This window comes from Botrytis deweyae (assembly GCF_014898535.1).
Source record: "Botrytis deweyae strain B1 chromosome Unknown BDEW_011, whole genome shotgun sequence".
Lineage (NCBI taxonomy): Eukaryota > Fungi > Ascomycota > Leotiomycetes > Helotiales > Sclerotiniaceae > Botrytis > Botrytis deweyae.
The window spans coordinates 430,912-447,397 of NW_024066218.1; the positions used below are offsets into that span (position 1 = coordinate 430,912).

Sequence of the window (16,486 nt, forward strand, 5' to 3'; positions counted from 1 at the left end):
TGATCTATTACAACCAATGACTCTTAAAGGAAATGCTCACTTCGCTCCCTAAGAACTCTTGTACATTTTTCTAGTGTTTTGGGTGAATCTCAAAATTCACATGTTACATGCACCGTGGCTTAGGCCACTACGTCACCGCTTTCAACCCCCACAATCACCGGCAAAATATTTTACTTGTCGTTGATTGCGACCTAAATAATGAGACTCCCAAGTCTCTAGATTTCAACATTGGAGACGATATCTACTCGTAGTATATGTAGGAATTCCCTTACAAATAACAATCACGAGAAAAAAAATCCCTTTCCATTGACATAAAGCGCAAATAAATAGCGCAGACATACTCGAGGAAATATGGCAGAAAATTACATTTTACAAGTTACAGCCGGTTCAAAATACGATGTCAGTACACATCAGATTGTACCGGTCAATCAAGCAAAGACAGTCAGGATTGAGAACGAACTTTGCGAGGTGGATTTGAATGTCAGGATCCAAGTAAGTGAATTCTTTTCCCTCTGCTATGCGCTCCAAAATCATCAATAGAACATCTTGAAATTTAATCAACCCCGCCTCGTTAGGATTATCGCGGACTACCCAAATCTTCGCCCACCACCTCTCCATACTTTGCTCTACCACCGCATGATAAGAATAAAGATCAATATAGTATCGGGTTTCGATTCAAACCAAAGAAGGACATCAATGCGGATGATTTGGTTTTTGGAAACGATTTTGATCATCCAATTAGGGATCGTCTGCCCCCGGGATTCAACACAGCTTTCAGAATCGTAAAGTGGATGGTAGATCCAGGGTTGGATGGAGATGTTTATGCAGACGAACCATATTTGTATGGGCCGGCGGCTAGTTCATTCAATGTGCTGTACGTTGGGGAGGGAGGAGAGGGAGATGATGAGGAGGAAGAGAATGCGGGGTTGGTGTTTGAGGAGGGTGGGGATGAGGAGGGCGAGGAACACCGGGAGGAGTGTGGAATTCCGGATGGGGAGGCGGCGAGGAAGAAATACTTCTTGACGGAGGCCAATAGGAAAGAGTGGGATTGGGAAGAGGGGAGAACTTATGGGTGTGATTTCTTTAATGCATATCTAGATTTTAACAGTAAGTTGAGAGTTGACATATCCATCGTATTCCCACACAAAGAATTGAGACTGACTTTATATCGTCATGTGTAGATTTCTCTCTCAAATTACCAGGATTTACAATGCCGATAATGAAATATTGGGATGGGCAAGGTCTTCGGTTCGTTATTCTTTCATTCATCCTTCTTTCTCATTGACAAAGTAACCCCTCCTTAATGATCTGTATTGCGCCGAGTTCTTGATCTGTCATGCCAACCACGTTTTTCTTTTGATATTAGGAAAGAGCAAAAGCGCTCACATACGCTCAGATATGTATTGAAAAATCGCAAGACTGGAGAAGTCTTGTTCGTGGTTCTTTTTACGCTTTATCTGAAAGAAGACGTGGATGAGAATGGGAACCTGAAGGCGGGTGTTGAAGGAGGCAAACCGTTCGATCAGCTCCCCAAAGACGTTGCTGAAAAACATTTGAGAGAGAAGAATGGGGAAGTGGGAAGGGAGAAGGGGGTAGACAAGGTGGAGCAGTCTACTAATGACGACGATGATAGTGATATTGATTGAGGCAATGGTTCTGGGGAAATTTGCGGACAAGAAAAAGTCGTAAGATGGATGGATATATCAGGTAAAAGAAATATAATGTAAGATAGATGCTAGATGGATAAAAGGTATTTTTAACAGCGAAAGAGCTCAAGTTATATATCGCGAGTGCATACAATACGAAGTACTAGGTAGTTCATACAATAAATACCTACCTTTTCACTCACAACACCCCCGCATACGACGAGATTACCGGTAATGTTGGGTAGAAGGTACCTGTACGCACCTTCCTGACGACACGATACAGAAGGCAGCATTAGAAGATAGATACTAGACAATTTCCATGATTAAGCAGTGAAGTGTTTCATCTTTCAATAGCAGATTCGGTCCCCAATTAATTTCCTTAGCCATAATCATGATTGAAAATTAATGGAGAATGCAATAATTATATGGATGTTTTATGTTTCGTTTCAAGTATTAATAGCATGTTACCTAATTAATTTGATACTGATGACCCAGGTAGGTATTGCACCATAGTATTGTGTACGGAGTAGGTAGGTATTGTAATTTGTTTATGACTTTTTATGATAACGAGTGAAATTACTAAATTAGCCAGGTAATTACAACATCGAGGGAAAAGTACGATGATATTACTACCTAGTAGGTACTAATTATAACAGTAGGTACTAGATATGCTTTCAACATTAATGGCATCCAGGTTACGTGGTATTATTATTATGTCCTGTCCTGCTCTGCTTGCTGTGTGATGATCAGACCAAAATTATAGATGGGAGATCGTAATGTTCGGCTGACTTCAATCTGCTTGATTAGTTCCTTATGATTACTATGATTACCTACTACTGACCTAAGATTAGTTAGTGAGTACCTAGGTAGGTATTGGTACGGAACTATGCTGGTAGTGTCACTCTTTTATATTATTCCTCTTCTCATACACACATCACTTACCACTTATTATTACCACTTACCACTTATTACCACTTACCACTTATTACCACTCACCACTTAATTACCACTTACCACTTATTACCACTTACCACTTATTACCACTCACCATACACCTCCACCACCACCACCACACAATTTCCCTTTCCCTTTCTCAATTTTCCATTTTCCATATCCAACAGTCCACAAATACCATATAGCCCAATTAAATATTATCAGCTATTCAAGATTTATATCTCCTTTCCCTTTCCCCTTCCCTTTCCTTTTTTTCTTTCCTTTCCTTTCCTTTCTTTTTCCCTCTTACTCTCTGATCCCCTTCCCAAACATATGCATTGTGAAGCAACCTTATCAGCCCCGAAGGATTGGTCGTACGCAACCAGCGCAAAACCTCCAACGAGATACAATAAACAACACTGCCTACCTACTCGTACAGCCGTCGTTCCAATCGTCATATAACATCCCGTACCACCACATATCAAAGCATACTCACGAATTTTACAGCTGTTCCAAATACCACCACATTAAATCATCTGGTCTGCGTCGCCTTGCTACAACTTACTCTCGCCTTGATCACAGACCGATACGTCTTTAATTTAACTTCCATCCACCATTTCGACTTCACCTTTATTTTGTTCATGATTAATCCCGGTTATCGCGCGTAGAAGAGTGGATGCGGCAGCAAGAAATACATTAATATGTATTCAAATCATCCACCACGAGAGAGTGACCTCAGCCAGCATTTGTTTCCCATCATGACGACTGCTTCAACCCCAGCCACTCCGGGTCCGTCTACGCCAACAGTCACGCGAGCACCTCTGATAGAGCACACCAAAGTCGATGACATTCTAAACATCGAAAGGCCGGCATCGACACCGTTTCCGCGACAGGAGTCTTTAGATGGAGAGATTTTGGAGCGACAGATCGAGCCGGAACTTCTTGAATGGAGAGAACCTTCACCCATTCAACAACAAGCTCCAGATTCGGGTTCGCCCTTGTGCGACCTTCCGGTTGAAATTCACGAATGCATTCTCGATCACTTGTTCGGCTTCAGGGCTGCGGCTTCTGCGAGAATTATACCGGGGAAGTCCAAGGTGCTTCGGGGCTGGGGTACAGCGTTAAGACACTCGAGACGTCGTGAAGTCTCGGAGTTGGCTCTGGTCTCTACTCAATGGAGAAGTCTTATCCAAGAACGATTATATAGACATCTCAAGATCAAGGGAACCATGGATTCCGTTCAGCAGTCATTAGATTGGTTTTATGCTCATTCACATTTGTGTCGTTATGTAAAGCACATCGAAATATGGTTTCCGGTGTTTCAACAGAAGAAGTTGCCTTTCGATCGAGTTATGCGGATACCCACAACGAATCCAGACCGTTCTACCCTAATTCGCTCACTTGCACATCTCGGCGCAGAACCTACGAATCCTGTTACATACCAAACCCCAGATAACAACTCCACTCTATCAGAAATATTCCAGTTCGTTCGAAATACTTTCCCTGAAGTTGTTATCCTGACTCTGGAAGGCGGAGAAAGAAAGAAGCCCCCTCAAGTTCAGCAATTCCGTCCGAATGAAACAAAGTTGCCGAAGATCCGTACTATCCGAACTCTGGTCTGCAAGGGACAATGGAATATTATACGTACGAACGAAGATTTCCAGAATATCGCGACAGCATTACCAAACCTCAATGAATGGCACGGATCTTATGCCAAACCGAAGTCGAAGTCATACCTTTGCATCGCGCAGATTGCTCCCCGGATACCACAGAACATTACACATCTCAACCTATGTCTTGAAAACGACTATCGCAGAGAAACTGTATCACCTGCTTTCTTCAGGAAGGTTACCCAGAAGACGCATTTCTGCGATGAACTGGCCAAATCAATTCCAACTCTCGAGCACTTGGCATATACCGGTAGGATTTGTCGTGGATTCTTCGACACAGCGGCCAAAATTTCAAATCAACGTACCTCGAGATTGAAGAGTATAGACTTTATCGTCAAGAATTGCTGCCGCCCCAATCAGCAATGGACTGACGGATCTGGTATAAGTGACATGTCCTTTATCTCGGCCTTCGAAGCATTGGTATTGTCGAGTGTACGGTCATTGAATAAGCTGGCGGCCCTTGAGTACCTGAGAATAAGATTCATAGATCTTGGTGAGTTTGAGCAACTTTCCCATTGCCTGGATGATATTAACAGTGCTACAGAGTCACAAATTCCACCGCTCAACCCATATTTTGAACTAAAAAATAACCAATGCACGGGAATATGGAGCCCCGCAATCGTCGATGCATTGGCGAGCAGTCGACCAAGTGCATCATTCGCAGAGAAAGCAGAAACCCTTGGGGAACTGGCTATCAACAAGGATGGACAATACATCACGCCTACTACATTCTCAAAATTTCGACCACTCTCTATAAAAGTTTCAAATTATCTTGCACTTTCGGGTGGTATCACAATTACATAAACGAATGAGATCGCATCATGTCACAAATTCGCATTGCACATATGGTGGGCAATCTTAGCTGAAGAAGGATATCGTCTCACTGCTAGCATATTTTCCATCGGAGTATAAGGGAAGGGTATTGTAAAACAATTTTTGAGCAGAGGACTTGGTTGAGGACATGGCTTTGGCAATGGGCTGGGAATGGAACTGGAGCTAGGACTTTTTTCATCTGGCATTGGCAGGCGTTCTCGACTCGAGTTCTGGAAGCAAAGGAAGGGTATTTCATGTGTAGTCGGCGGTTTCAGTTCACATTTCCAAATTACAGCAAGAGAGACGTTCCTATCTAAATCCATAGAGAACTCCCAGCAGATCATATGTAAAAATCATGAGAATCATTGCTAATTGGTTGCTAATATGGATGTGTGAGAATGTGTGTACAGGCCGATGTGTGGAATATGTCTACTCTCTATATACATCTTCATCCGACGCACATATTCATACTCATCATCCTAGTGAACAGCCTTCCCCTTATTCCCCAACCTGCCTTGTGACCCTCTTCTCTAGACCCAAACCTCAAATCCCTTTTCCAGAAACAGCAGCCGCTCCCCGACCAACATCCTTCACAATAACACCCAAAATCCAGACATTCGTGGCGAAAAATAAGAGGCTTGCCACAAATAGGCCGGGCACAAAAGTGCTCAAACCCAAAAATTCAAGCTCGAATGCTTGATGTAACCAAAATGCTTGTGTGGCAACCCACAAAAATAGAGCAAATACCCCCTTGCGTGGTGACTTGATGAGGCTACAAGAGGGGGTAGAGAGGTAGAGAGGGAGTAAACAGGTGTACCAGAGGAAATACTGGGATGTGACTACTTTGTTGAAGGTCACAAAGGTGAGGGTTTGCGCTAGCATGGTGGTGGGCAGGTCGTGTTTGGAGAGGGCGAGGGGAAGGAGGACAGTGGAGAGGAGAAGTTGAGGGATGAAAGTTAGGGATTCTAAGGGGAGGGGGGAGGGGGAGGGGAAGGCGGAGCGCAAATAGAGGAGGGTGTTGTAGGGTGAGAAATTGTGTCGGTGGTCGATGCGGGTTAGATGGTGGAGATAGGTGTGTTGGAGGAAGGGGTATCCATAGCTGAGGGTGTCTATTAGTGAGAGCTTGGGAGGTTGGAATAGTGTGGGGAAGAGCGGCTTACATGTAATACATCAGGATATTAAGTCCCATAAATGTCACCAGACTAGCCGTCACTAACATAATCCTCTCCCGATTCATGAACCCCATAACCTTCCCCCAGATATCATCATTTCCACTCTCCCTCTCTACTTTTCCCCTCTTCATTCCTTTCCCTCCGACCTTCCTGCTTCCAGAACCAGGAACCGTCTCCCGATCTAAAAACCAAAGAATACTGATCCCATACACCACCGGGTAAATCTTGAAATGCACTCCTAATCCCAATAACATCCCGGCCAACACAATCCTTCTTTTCAAAACCGCCCACAATAACCCTATGACTAGCACTCCCAGAATCCCCTCGCTACTCCCCCGCGTACTAATCGTCGCGACCATCGGATTCAACAACCAAATCGCCGCGTATTTCCCCGCGCGTCCAACATCCATTCCCCGACCAACGAGTATCACATGGAGCAGGTGTCCGGCTAGTATATCACACACGGCGAACAAGATCTTGCCAAAGTGGAACCAGAGATACTGGGGAGAAAATGTGGTGGGGAGTAAGAGCCAGGCGAGGAGAGGTGTGTACCGGTAGGTTTCCCGTGTGTAGGGAGAGAGCGAGCGAGAGGTATACAGAGATGCGGAGGTGAAGACTTGGTAGTCTATATCTGTGTATTTCAGGGGGGAGTGCGCGTCTTGGTAGAGACCGTAGAAAAAGAGAACTATGCGGAGGAGGATGGAGAGGGTGAAGAGGGTGCGGGTTGAGAGGGCCATGGTTTTAGTGAGGTGGATTTAACTGATGATTCAATTGAATCATCTATAGCTTGAGAGAAAAGAGCTTAAGCTTTCGCTCTTGATGAACTTTCGAAGAGTTGGAACTGAGATGTGTGGGGAAGTTTGGAGAGCTTGGTGAGAGACTTCCAAATCTAAGGCGAGATTGGAGAGGACAGGGTAGTGAGCAATACTATGTAATGATTGGAATCATGACAATTATTACACTGCCTCGACTGTGGTCACTTCCACTTAACTTTGGCAAAATAATCTCGAGCTCTTTTTTGATATTGAAGTCTGCACGTGTTTATATGATAAACCCACCCCACTGTGAAAACTACTCGCACATCCATCCTCTCACCCAAAATATCCCTGTTTGCTTACCTCACCATCCAACTCCACCCACCACCGCACGCCTCATAAATCTGCACCAGCCAGTGCAGGCCTACTTCTTGATGTACAATGCAGGAATCTAAAGCGCAAAGTGAAGATATGCCAGGTACTAAACGTCAACATGATGGTACTTCCAAGGAGAAGTCGGAGAGAAAGTTTGAGGGATCAGAAGAAAAGACGGGAGCGTCGATAAGTCCTTTCATGCCAATGTTTGAGGGGTTCCGGGCGGAATTGGATGAACATCATGATCGGCGAGAGAGGATTATCAAGGCGGGTAGAGATATCACGGCGGGGAGCAAGAAGATGTAGGGATTTTTTTCTTGGGACGCTACGTGTGAGGGTTTTGGATTGGGCTAATTTTTTTTCTAGAATTTTTGCGTTGCAAAGGTATGCACAAATTTCAAAAGCGCCTACCTCGTAGCTATATGAAGATCATGAATCGTCGTGTTAACATGCATTTTCAGAGTTCAAAAACTCCATCAGCCTCTTCCTCAAAGAATTGCCAAGGAAACTTCGGAGAGACTGGCTACGATTAATGATCTCTTTGTCGGTATATCACCTGATCTCACGGGCATCAATTCTTGGCGCTACCAACGACAAATTTCAGGGGGTATTCAAGAATACATGGAAGCTGTGTCTTTTTCCCACTACCTGACGGAACAAAAGTTAATCCCTCTTGATGCTGCTCAAGCTTCCTTGCCCGAAGCTGTGAATCTTACAGGCGATGACTATGTTCTTGGAATCTTTGATCTGGTAGGCGAGATGATGAGATTTGCCATTACGAGAATGGCGACGGATGGAGAATTGCCGGGGAAAGAGGAGAGGACGATCCTGGCGGACTTGAGAGATATCAGAATGAGGTTCGAAGAGCTGAATACGACTAGGTGTGGAAATGTGGGATTGGGAAGGGATGTGGAGAAGAAGATGGAGGTTATGAGGACTTGTGTGGAGAAGGTGGAAACGGCGGTTTATGGTATGATTGTGAGAGGAAGAGAGAGGCCTAAGGGATGGGTTATGGATATGCCGGATGATAGTAAGGGTGCGGTAGAGAGTTATTAAAGGTGTGCCTGTGGAAAAAAGGTCATTGGGGAGCGGTAGCTATGGTGGGAGAAATTTGGGCTTCACGTCGCTTCTTTGATGAAGTCGCAATGTAGAAGTATTTTTCCTGAAGAGTCTTGCAGCGATCAAGACCTTAAACATTGCAAATACTTAGCTTTCAATGAATAGAATTATTCTAAAGCTATCTGAATTTTCAAAATATAAACACCTCTAGTCAAGCGAGGAGATGATTTCTCTTTCACGCCCCTGACTGTGAACTCTAGCCTATCCAGTCCTCGCTAACCCTCACTCGTTGGTTTCGTTGGAAGATTTTGGCAGCCAAACAAGCGGTCGATGTGGCTATTGTGGATACTCTCTTTTTACTTCTTTATACCGGAATTCCGGTATAGATAGGGCATCGTGATAAAAGAACTCAGAACAGGACAGCAATTGGAAAACGATCGTCTTATAAATGTAGGTATGTTTAGGATACTATGCTACTGGTGAATTGAAACATGATTCACTTCAATTTTGGAATCGAGGTAATTGTTGACAATATATCAGCTTGCTAGTGAATTAAAATTATCCTTATAGAGAGGTTTTCGAATAAGGATATCCTTATGGAGAGGTTTTTTAGTGCCGTGCATGTTGTAGGGAGAATGTCCACAAACGGTTTAGCAGGAAAACCTTGAAATATTCTGATACCGCATCTTAACAACGCGTACTTATCTACACCACAACAAGAACAAGAGCGCTGGAGTCGGCCACAAACTCATCTTGTTGACGCTTTCTGAGAGGTTACAATACTAAGGCCGATAATCACATTTTTGGATATAGATGATCTTGCTGCCATAATGCATAACGCTACAATCGTTCCTACGCCGCATACTCACATCTTCTACCCGATCGGAAATACGCCGGCCGTCAATCTTCTCGAATATCATGCTCCCAAATCTGATGGAGAGGTTACGGATATACTTCTTCTGGCCTGTGGAGATCCGAGAAGTATTTTATATTCGTTGTTCTGCGAAGACAAACCAGGTAAGATCGGTCGTGGTGTACCCCACATTCATTTGCAATTACCAAAACGCTTCTAACCATTTATGATTATCTTACACAGGCAGTGAGAAGTTCCATTTTGTGTGTTGTGATATCGACCCAGCTATTTTAGGTAATGTATCCTATCGTAGTTTAATGGGGTTGTTAGTACTGATCTTTATTTTAGCTCGCAATATTATTTTGTTCTCTCTCATCATCGATAATGCCGCATCGTATGGATCTCAATCCCCACACGATAGAACGAGAATTGGTGCAATTTGGAATCTGTTTTACCACTATCAAATTCCCAAAGAGGATTTGAAGCTCTTACAGGACCAGTCTGAAAAACTTTTGTCCTACTCCAAATTGCCAGAGACATGGGCAGAATCTCCCTATTCTAGCATTACTTTTGTTAGCTTGCAAACTCTTGAGGGGGTCCGAAAGATCTGGGAGAAATATGCTATCCAGAGAAGTGCAGAAGAGCAGCAAGAATATGAGGCACCTAGACGACACACCCTCTCAGAGATACGCCAAAATTTCTCTCAAGGTGGAGGAGGATGTGTGACTTACTCTGCAGGGGTACACTGGTTTGCAGGCTTCAATTCATGTTGGGATGCACTCAAGGGCTATTGGGAAAAGGGGGTGGTTGCTGGGAACAAAGATGATGTCAAGGCTCTTGGCTTTGGTGGAAAGGGAGTTTTGAATCCAACTTTTATGGTGTCAGCTATGTCCGAGGATTTCATCGTTCCATTCACCAGCGATCCTTTGTCGGCATATCACGTTCCACAGGTATTCGACAATCCCTTGAGTGAAAAGCTACGTATGGAAGCCCTGGCAATATCCGCAAAACAAGACTTTGCGGAATGGTGCAAAGCCTTTGCACAATACGCGGCCTCGGGTTCTGTTTTGATCAATGCCTATATGGGAGATGCAGTGACTTTTGCTTATGAGCTAGCATCTCGTGGCAGGTCAAGAAACACGTCTGTTGTTACTCGTCTTTATGCAGATTCATGGTCAGCAAAACCAATGTTGTTGGATGGTCCCGGTGCATCACTTTTACCCCTATCTTTCGAGGTCATCGATACTTCCAATATTGTGGATTACTATGGGCATCTCAATATTCTACCCCCTACAGTGCCCCTTCTATCCAGAACTTTCAGCTCTGTTCTATACACTGAAAGTTTGCGGATCTCTTCTCATGATTTGAAGCAAAATTTGAAGGCTGCACTCTTGATGGATGTCAATCTGGCTTCGTTGTTGTTTGGGCTCACACCGTCTGGCCAGATCATGGGCTATACCACCTATAACAATTATAGCGAGGACATGACTCAACAGACATCTTCCCACCGCTATCGAACACGGCTACCCTGGCGATTTCCATCATTTGGAGACCACCACTGTCGTTCCACATTGAGTCAGCCTATCAAAATCGAAGTCGATGCAGATGAACTCTCTCAATTATGCTTCGATACATATATGAAGATGTTCTCGATTGAAAACCTTAAAAACCGCATCGCACCGGGAGTCCGACCTTTGCGCAGTGAAGCGATGAATTGTTATACACGATTGAGTTTTGTCAATGTCCTGCATCTTATTAAGCAAAATACCACAACTGATTGGATATCCTTCTGCACAAGTCTACGGAAGAAAATTGCAGCTGATACAGTCTCTCACATTGGGGCTAAAACAGTCTTGGAAATCTTTACGCACATTGATCTCTCCAATTTTGTGCCTGGAACCAGAGGCTATGATACTGCATATTATTCTTTTGTCACAATGGTGGTGCCTCGGAGCGACCTGGAAATATTTCTCCAGCCAGACTCTACACCTCATCCTATACTTCATGCTTACATATTCAGACTCGATACCAACGAAGAAAATCTTTTCTTTTCCCTAGACTGTTTCTTTGGAACTCTCAAACCACAAACAGATCCTGAATTGTGTGGAGAGTTTATCGAAGATCCACAAGGCTGGGCTGGTGATTCCGATTTGATCATTTCGTTTCCTGTACCTGCTCACATAGTGAAAGGGAAAAAATGGCATATCGGGCTATGCGTTACCATTGATATGAATGGGTCAGGCTACATGATGGAATTAGGACCAGAGATGGTAGTCTATTATGCATCTGGGAAAAACAAAAGACGAGTGACTGTTTCCAAGGTGCCCCCTGGAATTCCCAAGTCCCGTTTACAACCCGCTCCAGAGATCGCTTCTGAGCAATCATCGATTGAACAATCTGATAACTCCGAGAGCAGAATCACCATAGCAGCTACCAAGCTTAATGGGTCTGTTGCACTGCAGGCAACATACCGCTTCGTAGACGGAACTGAGGAAACCAAAGCACTGCAAAATGCTGCCCTTGTTACACTTTCCGATATTACTCCATGCTCTATACTCCTGAATATCGGGGAATTCAGCCATCGACTCATCTTTCCATACCCGATAGATGGATCCAAAGCGGCCACGAAGATTGCTAGAAAGAGTCTTTGGATTCAAGTCAACGTCCCTCTCGCACCAACTCTGAAATCTGGCGGTTATGACCAAAATCCTTTCCCGTTGATCACCTCTCCATCTAATCAACCGGCAATTTGGGCTCTTCCTCGAATCAATCTCTCTACTCTTCCATGGGTAAGCAGTAGCAATCTAGACTGGTTGAAAGGTGTAGACGATCAAGTTTATAGCGCTCGTGAGAAACGCATATTTGGCAATAATGATTCGTCAACCAATGATTTTCCAAGCACCCTTCTCCAGGTAAAATCTACACTGGCTGATATCATGGTACATATGAATACAACCAAGCTATGTGGCGTCTTCGTCAAAGGGGCCACTATGATCGAAAATGTTGGCGATTTGCTATTAGTCTCGAATGGGCTTCGCCATAGCCGCGAAACAAGCTCACTGGTGTTCGACGGCTGGGTCATTACCGATTTTCTCGGTCGACGACCTTCTCCTCCCGCACTATTGCATTTGATAAGCTATTCGGTTACTCGCAACGAGCACATTTTGTGGAAGAAAATGATACCTGCAGCGGTAGAGTCATGCCGACGGGGTTGGGAACATGATTCATCCTGCGCGTATCGAGATACTCAAGCCCCTCTTTCTATCGAGCCTTACGTATCCCCGATCTGTACGTGTGGTGAAGGAAAAGATGTCGGGGATTTCCCAGAAGACTCGCTGGTTCAACCGTTTAAAACGAACGCTACAAGGATCGCATTGCCGTTGTTGTCGGCAGTCTCTTATGTGGAAGCCATGGATCCACCGGAGCTCTCACATTCTTAGACCACGAGTTACCTATTTATTTTCTTCTTTAGTTCTTCAGCCTCCTTAAGCTAGAAATAGAGCCTTTGTTTTTAGTTCACCTGATAACAATCTATGATGTTTTATTTTTTGCTTTGCAATAAGATTCTATTCTTGAAACTTTTTCATGACCTTGAAAATAAACTCGACAAGGGGACCCAAACTAGAATAACAATTTATTGATGTCAAGGTTTCGTGTTGAAGATATAACAAGCTGACTTCAACTCAAGACTGAACATGCACACTTAACTAGTTAGGTATATAAAGGCTACACAGTACCAATGAAAACTCGCAAAAGGGTGGTCTACCCAGTCCCCTTCGATATCAGAATAGACGATACACAAGTAATCGAGTTCGGCGAGCATACGAATCTCACCACATAGATAGAGTTCTCCATCCGTCCCGTTTGTCTTCTTCCGTCTTTGCGCCTATTTCCGAAATCCCGAGTCGGTGTCTAGACCATTATCCAATGAGTAACTTTGAGCCGTTCAAACGTCGTTTATCTGAAACAACTTGTTTTTGTCATGTGTTGAAGTCTACATTGGGGTACTGGGGTGTGGATGTGTGGATTTTCGTGATGCACTGTTGAAGATATCGGGACTTCACGTTCTAGATCGATGAGATAAAGATGTGAATATCTTCAGAGACATGTTTTCTTGAAAAGATAAAAAAAAGATCGAAAATTACGGTAACATTTCTTATTTCGGGTTTTAAATTCGAGTGTGAACTACAACAGGAATAAAATACTCGATCGGAACCAACGGCATAGACGGAACAAACAATGCAGTGAGAATTTATGAATAGTATCTTCATTTCCCACGTGTATCGAATGAGATATGAAAGGGCTGAAAGCAATATCCTTTGCTGGTGAAAGCTGACATTGATTCGTGAAGTGGCGTTAGCACGTTGACAGGCTGATAAATTTCGGACCTCCGCATGTCGGAGAATAAGTGATCATTACGAAACTCTTGGGTGCAGATTATCAAACAGATAGAATGAAAGGGATGGTTGCTGTGTGAAAATGTTGTCGGCGCAAATGGTTCGGGTTGAAGATACTCACTCGACCGAAGTTTCTTTTGTTGAGATTCTGCACACCCACCGGGGACGTGATGAAACCTCGTGGGTGGAAAAATCCTTCCGGTTATTTCGTTACACCACAGGCGGAAAAATGGCGGAAATGGCATAATCAGCCGTGCAGATGATATGCATCAGGAGGCTTGCTATACTCTGATGCGATACGATACTTTTCATGCGATAAGATGTAAAACAGGCTTCGGCTTGTCGCGTTTACCTATTTATGGAGTATTTGATGAGTGGGTGCGGGATGAAGATATTTGATCCTGCATGCTTGGCTTTTGATATTTCTGCTTCGAATTGGATGTATGGAATGTATGTAAAGATGAGGATCGCCGCATGGTTCAAGCTCTCTTGCTGAAGCTCGAGATACACAACTTCTTGAGATATTTTGGCGTGGGTGTTGCCTTGCAGTATGATTGCAGAATATACGTTATAGGCTGACTCTATTCGGCTGAGAATCGAACCGGACTTTGATGAAAGATTGAGCTGAGTGGGAGGAGAAGGATAAATTGAAAGTCAAGATGCCTTTTCAACTTCCTCCACGTTCTAGGCTCGATCCTAAGAGACCCTTTTACCTCACCAGAACGAAAAGAATGCCACCATTTTCGACATTTTATATTTCCGAGGAGTCATTGGCGTTGGGAAACGAAACAGATGATACTGTCGATAGGAAAAATGTTAGAGAAAATGAGCCAGCGATTCCTACAGAATGGTCTCTCAGTGTATTACCTAGTGGCCGACGATATCCAGGGAGTACTATTAGGTCCTCGATTAGGGGTCGACGAGATCCCCAGTCTGATGAAGAATCTCTAACAGGAGCTAGCCGAAATCAATACAGGAATATAATCAAGTACCCATTGCCCGGTCCTTTGTCGCCGCACCTTGCAGAGAACAGGAAACTATGGATCAAGATGTTTGTGGTCTTTTGTGTGCTTTTGATCACTACGATAATGGGCACAATGTCTATATACTGGGGGGGTGACCATTCATTACAATACAACATACCCGTCTTAACCATCGCAGTCATCGATTTTGATCATTCGGAAATCGGCAATTATCTCCAGGACATGGCGACAGCGGCACGAGCCAAAGACTACGACCACTCGCTGGGGTTCGTGAACCAAGATGGAACTTCCACGTATGGAAACATGGATAATGTTCGCGCGTCCTTGCACGATCAGAAGTTCTGGGTGGGCATCGTAATAACGGAGAATGCTACGAATGCCATGAATCATGCGTATGAAATTGGGGACGAGTCGTACGATCCCAATAGCGCAATTCATGTTTTCTACGAGGAAGCTAGGAATGCACTCGTTATTGGAGGAGCGGTGTACCCGAAGTTACTCGATTTTTTAAACGAGTTCGTACTTGAGTTCTCGAAGCAGAAGCAGAACACTTTTCTGCAGGGAATAGATGGGTCGGATATGGACGCTCTGCAGAGACAAGTTCGAAATCCTGTTGCAGCAGGATTTACGGTGTTCAACATGGCACCGGCAATACCATCGGTTCGTTAACCTTTTACTTCAGACCTTTTTCTTGACTCTTGTTCAATACTAAAATGCTTGGATATAGACAGCCGAAGCCGCGACCGAGATTGGAACGATCTGTACGTATCTACCACAACTTTATTAATCCTGACAGCTAGTAGAAAGAGAAGTCTTACTAACTCGTCTAAAACCAGACCTCATTATCGTTTCTTTTCTCTCCGTTCTCATGTTCGACAAAGTCAGCGATACAATCATGGGAACAATTCCCATGAACATCTACTACGTCTATCGTTTAGCCGTCCTCCCTATCGTCTTTCTCTTCCTCTCCCTCTTCTATCTAACGCTCTCATGCATGTGGCACATACCATTCTCTCTTCACTTTGGACCAGCCGGCTATCCCCTCTACTGGATGCTCTCCTGGATCTCCATGATGGCCTTCGGTCTCACGATCGAAAACGTCAACAACATTCTCGGCATGCCTTTCACACCCGTTTTCTTCGTCTTCTGGGTCATCTCAAACGTGACTACCGGGTTCTATCCCACCGAGATGCTCAACGATTTTTACAAGTGGGGAATCGTGTGGCCCTTGAGACATGATATGATGGGTGCGCGCGCAATCATTTATGGGACGAAAAATACATTGAGACAGAATTTTGGGGTGCTGATTGGATGGGTGCTGATTAGTTTACTGTTGATGCCGGGGACGTTGTGGGTACAGATGAGGAAGAAAAGAGCGATACGAGAGGAGAAAAGTAAGGTGATCCTGGAGAAAGTTTGGGGGGCCCCAGGAAAGGAGAAGGGGGGGAGGTTGAAGTTGCCGAAGCTAAGTCCGCCGAAATGAAAGGATTGCGACGTGTTGTGATAAGATGAGATCAGATGAGATCAGATGAGATGAGCTATTTAGCGTTTAGAGAACTTTTGTTTTACATGCTTGCATATGTGCATGTTCAATTCGCAGGCGTGAGAAATGATCGGTGTGATATTGATATTGGGGAAAGGGTGCATGACAATTGTCAAAAAAAAAATGTGATTACAATTTCATTCGTACGTTGACATGAAGCAGAAATCAAAACTAGAAATTGAAAATCGATAGTGTTGTAATGCCCATCTTGAATCGAAAATTCTCTGGCAAATTTGAGGCAAAATCGTTTGTTCGCAAATCCTGCTTGCTTTATATCTTCTTCTTTT

The 16,486-nt window shown here is 44.1% G+C and overlaps 6 protein-coding genes across 6 annotated transcripts; 5 read left to right on the forward strand and 1 right to left on the reverse strand.

Annotated features, from left to right (window-relative positions):
- The first annotated feature begins 219 nt into the window (after window positions 1-219).
- On the forward strand, window positions 220-2,015 carry EAE98_005596 (uncharacterized protein). Its single transcript, XM_038953218.1, has 4 exons — window positions 220-492; window positions 576-1,107; window positions 1,182-1,248; window positions 1,367-2,015. Exons 1-4 carry the CDS (start codon window positions 352-354, stop codon window positions 1,644-1,646), a joined length of 1,020 nt encoding a protein of 339 aa, XP_038810319.1. The 5' UTR covers window positions 220-351; the 3' UTR covers window positions 1,647-2,015.
- Window positions 2,016-3,337: 1,322 nt separating this feature from the next.
- EAE98_005597 (uncharacterized protein) lies at window positions 3,338-5,053 on the forward strand (the record flags this gene model as incomplete). Its single annotated transcript, XM_038953219.1, has 1 exon — window positions 3,338-5,053. The coding sequence occupies one exon, from the start codon at window positions 3,338-3,340 to the stop codon at window positions 5,051-5,053; it is 1,716 nt and encodes a 571-aa protein (XP_038810320.1).
- A 552-nt stretch (window positions 5,054-5,605) lies between these two features.
- Window positions 5,606-6,971, reverse strand: EAE98_005598 (uncharacterized protein; the record flags this gene model as incomplete). Its single annotated transcript, XM_038953220.1, has 2 exons — window positions 5,606-6,161; window positions 6,223-6,971. 2 exons carry the CDS (start codon window positions 6,969-6,971, stop codon window positions 5,606-5,608), a joined length of 1,305 nt encoding a protein of 434 aa, XP_038810321.1.
- A 459-nt stretch (window positions 6,972-7,430) lies between these two features.
- EAE98_005599 (uncharacterized protein) lies at window positions 7,431-8,420 on the forward strand (the record flags this gene model as incomplete). Its single annotated transcript, XM_038953221.1, has 3 exons — window positions 7,431-7,666; window positions 7,731-7,748; window positions 7,826-8,420. The coding sequence occupies 3 exons, from the start codon at window positions 7,431-7,433 to the stop codon at window positions 8,418-8,420; spliced, it is 849 nt and encodes a 282-aa protein (XP_038810322.1).
- Window positions 8,421-9,253: 833 nt separating this feature from the next.
- EAE98_005600 (uncharacterized protein) lies at window positions 9,254-12,716 on the forward strand (the record flags this gene model as incomplete). Its single annotated transcript, XM_038953222.1, has 3 exons — window positions 9,254-9,440; window positions 9,520-9,570; window positions 9,625-12,716. The coding sequence occupies 3 exons, from the start codon at window positions 9,254-9,256 to the stop codon at window positions 12,714-12,716; spliced, it is 3,330 nt and encodes a 1,109-aa protein (XP_038810323.1).
- Window positions 12,717-14,332: 1,616 nt separating this feature from the next.
- Window positions 14,333-16,139, forward strand: EAE98_005601 (uncharacterized protein; the record flags this gene model as incomplete). The annotated part of the gene is made up of 3 exons (XM_038953223.1): window positions 14,333-15,316; window positions 15,384-15,417; window positions 15,493-16,139. 3 exons carry the CDS (start codon window positions 14,333-14,335, stop codon window positions 16,137-16,139), a joined length of 1,665 nt encoding a protein of 554 aa, XP_038810324.1.
- Between the last annotated feature and the right edge of the window lie 347 nt (window positions 16,140-16,486).

Coding starts and splice junctions, on each gene's coding strand:
- EAE98_005596 (XM_038953218.1), top strand. CDS start 352: ATGGCAGAAAATTACATTTTACAAGTTACAGCCGGTTCAAAATACGAT. Junction 493..575: donor ATTTGAATGTCAGGATCCAA/GTAAGTGAATTC, acceptor CCGCCTCGTTAG/GATTATCGCGGACTACCCAA. Junction 1,108..1,181: donor TGCATATCTAGATTTTAACA/GTAAGTTGAGAG, acceptor CGTCATGTGTAG/ATTTCTCTCTCAAATTACCA.